A 7,820-nucleotide genomic window follows, 5' to 3' on the forward strand; every position below is an offset into this window, starting at 1 on the left:
GTTTTTCCACAACTTTTTACAGTACAATGACCTCTTATATTTTGGTTTCTCAGTTTATGTTCCCTTTAAAATGTGGCCCTGTTACTAATACGTATTCAGTAATATACAGTAGCAATTTTGATTGGTTTATTTTCAAAACCCTGAAACTTTATTTTATTTTTACTCTTTTGTTTAAATTTGTATTTTAATTTTTTTTTTTAAATCTTGAATTCTTTTTAGTTGATCATTTATCTTACTGTATAGTGCACAGAGGTGTACAGCACAGTATATGCAGTACTGTGTTACGTTATTTACATTGTTTATTTATATTTATATGTAGTTTGGGAGCAGGCACCATGTGAGCCAGGACTGCCACTGGCTTCTAGACTCCTCCAGCTCATGAGTGACATAGTTGTCAAGCTATCCAGGCTGGAGTTGTCTCTGTACGGTGAGCCACAGCTGTGTATGTATAGAGTCTAACCCTCAACTGCAGCTGATGTCTATACAGCCCTCCCTTAGGACTCACACACTGTCTCTGACACACACACTCAGCCTCGAGGGCTTTCCGCTCGGTGCTCAACTCGCAGGCATCTTTCAATTTCAGTTTGTTAGCCTTGAGTTACGGGTGATGTCAGTGTGTGGCCCGTGAGGATGAAAGGAACGAAACGTTATTACGAAGAGCTTGTTTCATTGTTTATTTACCTACAGTGGGGACTCTGACACACAGGAGCGTTTAGTTATTGTAAATGCAACATCTTCGAACCGTGGTTTCCTGCTCCGTTTAAGCATTTAGGTGCCTGGTGGGAACTATCTGTTTTCCAAAGGTATTACAACACAAATGAACACCTGGAGTCAGGCAGGAGAAGAAAGAGCAAAGCGCCCAGGGGGTTCACCGATGTTTGCGTTTGTTCTCTAACAGGGACAGCCCGACGGCTAATGAGAGTGGAGCCAAAACTGCCCGATCCAAAGCCTCCAGCCGGTTTCCTAGACTAGGCCGCAATTCGGGCCGTGAATCCCGGAATCCTGAACCCCAGAGCGGCGACCTTTAACCTCTGAGCGCAATCCTCAGAATTCATCAGTATGGATGTACCAAGCCAAGGACCTTCTCTTCTATTATGGATGTACATACCGCCACTATTGGAGACTAGCTGGGTCTAGAAACGCTGAACAGAATCTGCAAACTTTCAGTTACTATTGTGCCTAGTGATTTATAACAGATGTTGTTTTTGGGAAAAGCCAGGATGTCATTTTGACTAACAGCAGCGACATGAAACTTTTATGAGACTGCGATGAGAATCGTGAGATCGTCTGGAAATAATTTGCACATCATCATATTATTTGACTGCGACACATGGGACTCAATTTTTTTTTTTGTTTGTATACATTTTGTTACCATGCTCTGCTATGTATGAGGCACAAAGTTAGATGTAATTGTATTATGACTGCACTTAAAATAGATATACAAAACAATCACTTTTCACCTTCCTGTTCACAGTAAACCTAGATTTTCAAATTTCAGTTGAATGTCTGGTGGTGGTCAGAATGTGAAGCGGTAGTCAGGTCTGGGCTCTTGTTCTCCAGAGCCCTTGTCGCCTGTTCCTGAAAACCTTTCACTGGAAATTTCCCGGGCTGCCATTATCCTGTATGACCTCGAGAGTACTGTTACAGAGAAACCGGCACGGGTGGGGCGTATCACATTGTGTGGACTGAACAGAAGAGAATTTCGTAGCAGGGGAACCTCCACCGAATGAACGAGTGAGAGATCATTTTGCCCTATTTTAACTACAAGCACAACTATGATTGGAATTCATTACTAATAAAGTAATTAGTATTTATGGTTTTAACATGTTATAATGTATATGGAGATCATAGAGAGGAACCATGATGTGTTTAAATGAATAAATAGTCTGCTTTAAATTGAATGTGATGTAGAATTGCCATCAGATTCTGTCCGGCTGTAACGGATACAGTAGAAGATCTGTTGTGTGCTTTGCATATGTGTCTCTTTGCAACCTTTTGTACTAGTAAGCAACTGTATATGATGGTTTTTCTTAAACAGAGTTTCTTTCTGTCCCAAATGTGACAGGAAGCAGCTGTTTTGCAGCCTTAAGAGTACATGAGCTTAATGAATACATGAATAAACACAAGTACCAACACACAATCTGTTTTCTGTGTGAGATTTGTAAGGTAACTGGAGATTAGCACAATGACACATACTACCTTTTCTCCATTTCGAGTAAACAAATTAAGTGTTCTAAAGGCTCAACGTACATTAAAAAGTGGTCAGCAAAGCTGATTGTGAACTGTTTCCATGGAGACTTGAAACAAAATCAGGAGAATTTTACACAGCACCTCCAGGTCACTAAGAAATAAATGGATTGTCTCTAATTGTTTGTCCTTTCTGTCACCCTGAGTGATGCAAAGTGTCTGTCACATGTGGTTTTTTATTCCAAAAAAGGTTTTAAAAATGATAATTCAAGCTGTTCAAACCTGCATGAGTTTCTTTCTTCTGTTGAACACAAAAGAAGGTACTTTGACGACGTAGTTAAACAAACAGTTGCTGGTAGCCATTGCCTTTCATAGTATTTTTTTCCTTAATATAGAAGTCAATAGCTACTGTCAACTGTCCATTCACAATTCAGTTTGCAAACAGAACTGTGTAATCATATAGAAACACAAAAATTCAATCATAAGTTTTTAAATGTAAATGTAAGTTTGCTAAAACAAAAAGGATAATAAGATTTTCATTTTTATGAACCAATGTAGATTCTTAAATCCCAGATGATCTTTTGGTCTATGCTGTTTTCAGTTGATGAATGAACAGTACATAGTGTGCCTCCCATCCAAAAAATCGCAATAAGCTAAGCTTTGTGCTTTGTTACTTTTGATATGGAAAAGTCTCAGGATTTCAAATTCTGTCAATTTCATTAGGAAATTCAAACAATAAATACTGTTTTGGCACTCTTTAATGTGGTGTGATAGATTGTTGTAGCTTCTGTGTACTCGTCTGTGCGTAACCAAACGCATAGCAAAAGATTCCTGACAGTTTCGTTTTTGTTCTGTATCTCGTGCTCTGCTGCCACACTGGAGCGCAATCGCCATCAGCTAGACAGGGGTGGAATTACATTTAGAAGTTATAGATCATCCTCAGTGTAATCTGTCAAAGTAATCCCTCAAAAATATGATGTCAGTTTAATGTTGTGCATCTTTGTAATGTTATTATTATTAGCATTTTATGTTAATAGAGCTAAATTGCAAATTGCCTTTTTTGCTGAAGACCCTAATGGGCCCTAGTCCTCTAGTTGAGAGCTGCTTCCTAAAAGACTTGGCTTTTTAAAACACACACACACACACACACACACACACACACCACAATAACACTCTGACCAGTAGTGGGGCATGTTGTCACACTATATAGAAAATCTAGCTTTTAACGGGATAGTTTGTTCAAAAATTAAAAGTTTAAAAAAATAACAACATGCAACAATTTCTTCTCTTCAGTGGTGTGGTAGTTGCGTTGCTGTCTATGCAGGGTCAGAAAGCTCTCGAATTTCATCAAAAATCTCTTCATGTTGGTGCCAACATATGGCGCAGTTGCGCTTCAGGTGTCCCAAGATCGAATCCCGCCTTGTGGACCTTTCCCGACCCCACCCCCCTATCTTTCTCCAACTCAGTTCCTGTCGTACCTCCACTGTCCTGTCAACGGAAAAAAGCAAAAAACGGCATACAAAGTAATCACTTAATTTGTGTTTTGAAGATGAATGAAGGTCTTACAGGTTTGGATGGAACGACATGAGAGTGAGTAATTAATGACAGAGTTTTCATTTTTGGGTGAACTACCCATTTAAAACATTTTTTAAATTTAAGACATTCTTGAAAACCAACATATAACACCATTTTTAGAAAACACAAGCATTTATGTAATTGGATCTTAGTCCCCAAACCTTATATCGTAATTACTGAGATACAGTCCTTGTGTCAACTAGCACCGGTGTCCCATGTTGGCAGTCAGAAGTGGATCACTGCTCATCCCAGTCTAGTATTCACAGCTGAGTGAATACAGGCCAGACAATCTGTGCACTTCCACTCGGATGGCCATTTAGATAATGTTACTTGTGCTTCTGGTCATAGCTTAGCATTTAAAACAGAAAAACACAGGTAATTCATTTCACTTTATAGGAGGCACTATAAAAGTCCTTGTCAAATCTGCATTACGAGGATGTAGTTATTCTGTGAGCTGAACGTTAAAGTACTTACCTTTAGCACTCTGTGTAGTTATGTTATGTTTAAATAAGCTGTTTTATTCATATGATACATCCTAACATTTATTGTTCAGCTGAATATGATTTCCATGAATTTCTCCGCAGAATGCAGTGACCTTAGTTAAATCGAGGCTGTTGTATAAACAGTCCTGAGTATTTTACAGGGAATCCAAATACAACAGGCATGTATTCTTATCTTTTCCCTTTTTTCTTTTTATATAATTGATTTGCATTTCAAAACTCTGCCTGTGGATATATAAAAGAAGAATTTTGAACTACGGAAATATATTTTAAACCCTCTGTTTCTTTTTAAAAATTGTTACATTTATATTTTTCCATGCAGTCAGAACGTGTGTACTTTTACTTTCAACCTGAATGAATTACTGAGTTATTTGTTAACAAAGTTTTTCTTTTAACGAGACTATGAAATATGTAATCGTCATGATAAATAAAGAAAAAAAAAACAGACAAATATAAACAAATAAATATAAAAAATGAACACTGGGTCCACCTACTGTGGATACATAAGCGTAACAGTCATGAAAATGACTGCTGTTCGCCAACCGCCGCAAAATTCAGACCCAATTCCAAATCGAATGCTTAATGAGCAGAAGCAGCCGACAGGTTTTAAATACAACATGTGTTGCTTCCATAAACAGTTGGGGCTGGAAGACAAGCCAGATTTAGATGGTAATTTTGCTTTGGTTGGGGATCATCTGTTGCTGTTGGCTCTGTTTGCTTTGATGGAAAAGCTGGGAGGAGACGTCATATCTGGCCCATCTGGGAGTGAGGTGAGAGGGGCCTTGTGTATAAGAAAACATGGCACAGTATGTGTCATTTTATCTGAGGAACACAAACAACATCAGTCACCCAACATCCCAATTGAGTCCCTATCCAACAAGCCTATCAAGATTCAAAACGGAAACCGGAGGTACCAGCATGAGAAGATTGGCCCCATTAGAAATACACTATTTATATGCTGTTTTGCATGGAGCCTTTGTGTTTATTGCAAATGTAATTATGATTCAATTATTGTGATTATGCTAATCTGGGGTGTACAAGTCTTAGCGAGACACGAAAACACTCAACAACAAAGAGCAGGTACTTGGAGAAGGAAAGCAAGCATACTGTGTCTAATTTGGCAACCACAGGAAGTGGATCCTTCAGCGCATTCCCTATAACTAAACAGGAAGTGACTTGCTAGGTGAGTTTTGTAGATCAGCCTGGCTTTGCTCACGTGTCTGCTCAAAACCAAATGATATGGAGATGATTTTTGGCAGTGCACGGCACATGCTGCTTCCATTTATTCACACATATGGCGGAATGACCACACAATCTCACAATAACACCAGATTAACCTGCCATGGGTCCAGAATTGAGGCCCCTCTTCTATACACCAGCCTCACATGATCTCAAATTGAGGAAACCAAGACTAGTTGTAACATTGGAGAGTGGGTATATCTCAGTAACTTGAAGGGTTTAAATTAATAATCCAATTACTTGCATTTTTTTGGTCTTTGTTGGTTTCAAACATCTAATTGTACTTAAAAAAAAAAAAAAAATAATAATAAAGGTTTACATACACTTGGTTCTTTATAATGTGTTGCTACCTGAATGATCCACAGCATTGTTTTTTTAAGTGACAGTTGCACATGAGTACCTTGTTTGTCCTGAACAGTTAAACTGCCCGCTGTTCTTCAGAAAAATCCTTCAGGTCCCAACAAATTCTTTGGTTTTTGTGTATATAAAACATGTAGCATCTGGACCAATCAGACATACAGTTATTTGTTACATTTAACAACAAATCTTTAAAACCAACAAGCCAGCTATATGTTGGAGTTCTGAAGACAACCCCCTAAAGCAACTAACACCCCAAAAGAGCTCAGTTGCCAGGGCGACCATCTGATAATATGGGTTTTATTGCCCCAAAGGAATGCACATTTGCCCATGCTACATTTGCCCATAGGAAAGCCACAATGCCTATTGTATATAGAAATATACTCTTTCCTATTCATTCACAGACAAACCTATCCTTGACCTTCCTATCACACATAGCCCCAGGTCACTGTGTATAGTTTTACTATTATTGCCTTGTAGTTTTGTGTTTTTCATTGTATTCTGTTGTATGCATTTGTTATGATTGATCTCTAGTGTAGTATAACTTACCTATGGCATGTTTGGTCTCTGAATTTGTATTTTGATCATCTAAATGATGGTGTATATTATATGTTGATACCTTTTATCAAGTTTATGAGTTTTTTTTAAAATCCTTAGTAGTTTTTGCATCAACACCCATTCGAATTACATATGCAAAATACCATGCTCACAGACAAAGAGTCATAAACTTTTCCTCCAAAGGTGAAAGTTACCATTGGTTCTTGTACCTCCTGGAGGCACAGCCTCCAGAGGCCTTAAATGCATCTCTCTCTTCTTTCCCCCTCTCTCTTCTCTCTTTGCGCTCTTCTGCAAAATCTTCCGATTGCTACCCATGTGGAGGAACCCACGGGGAGCCTGAGCTGGCACAGGGCGTGGCTGGTGGGCCCGACAGGCCCCAACATATAGAGCTGTGGCTCTCTTCCACAAAGAGCCAGACATTTTCACTCAACCCTGGAATTCATCTTCATGACTCGCCTCAGCCATTGGTTCTTTTAGAACCTAAGAGGATGAGGAGGATGAGCTAGAACTCTTCAGGACTTCCCTAAGCATGTGCCAGGCCTTGTGGCTTTGTCTTTCTATTCCCCAAAGATCACAGAACTTCAGCTAGGTCCCTCTCAGCTCTTGGTTCTTCTTCACTTTTCACATGGAAAGAAACTCCCAGTCACCATCGAGTCAGAACATCTTTATAGTTCATCACTCTTCGGACCGGGAAGAAAGTGATCGCAATTCCAAGATCACCGCTGCTCCAAACCATCAAGACTTTCACCCGAGACTTTCACTGACCATTCCCCCATGTATGAGAGATTTCATGTTTGTTTGTTTAGATTAGTTATGTGTTAGTCCTTCGTTAATAAAACTCTTGTGCATAAATTACATGATTTTTGATTCTGATTCTGCCTTGTAAATTAATGTCTCTTTGCGATTCTGATTCGGGCTACATGCTTCAGTGCAATGGAAATTTATTTGCTGTGGCCAAGAACATAAAATTTCTTCGAGTTGATGTAAAAATTATACTGAATGTTCACTGGACAAACAGATTAGTTGACGGAAAATTAATCCTGCTACAGTTACTACTGGCTGATATAAATAATTGTAATTAATCATAATTAATTGTAATTATTTATATACATTTCCCTTTTGAGCTAAATCGTGACAAACATTTCCAACAATGACTGATCCATCCATCCTGAGACTTTTTGATCCATCTTTCTACACTAAGGACAACTGAGGGACTCATATGCAACTATTACAGTAGGTTCAAACGCTCACTGATGCTCCAAAAGGAAACGCAATGCATTAAGAGCCGGGGGGTGAAAACTTTTGAATTTGAAGATCGGGGTAAATTTAACTTTTTTTGTCTTCTGGAGAACATGTATCTTCTGTAGGGCAGTGCTAAATGAAAAAAAAAAAAAGATATTTAGG

At 38.7% G+C, this 7,820-nt stretch overlaps 1 protein-coding gene across 2 annotated transcripts in view; it reads left to right on the forward strand.

Moving 5' to 3' along the window:
• Positions 1 to 7,345, forward strand: part of snx29 (sorting nexin 29) — a 158,598-nt gene extending 151,253 nt beyond the window's left edge. The window contains exon 21 of one of the 2 annotated variants that reach the window (XM_051123893.1): positions 6,738 to 7,345. In XM_051123893.1, coding sequence (XP_050979850.1) covers positions 6,738 to 6,756 — 19 coding nt within the window. In that variant the 3' untranslated portion in view covers positions 6,757 to 7,345. Of the gene's footprint in view, positions 1 to 898; positions 2,539 to 6,737 lie in introns of those variants that run through there. The other variant, XM_051123892.1, reaches the window with a different exon arrangement.
• Positions 7,346 to 7,820: the final 475 nt, after the last annotated feature.

The sequence above is a fragment of the Labeo rohita genome, chromosome 12 (assembly GCF_022985175.1).
Source record: "Labeo rohita strain BAU-BD-2019 chromosome 12, IGBB_LRoh.1.0, whole genome shotgun sequence".
NCBI lineage: Eukaryota > Metazoa > Chordata > Actinopteri > Cypriniformes > Cyprinidae > Labeo > Labeo rohita.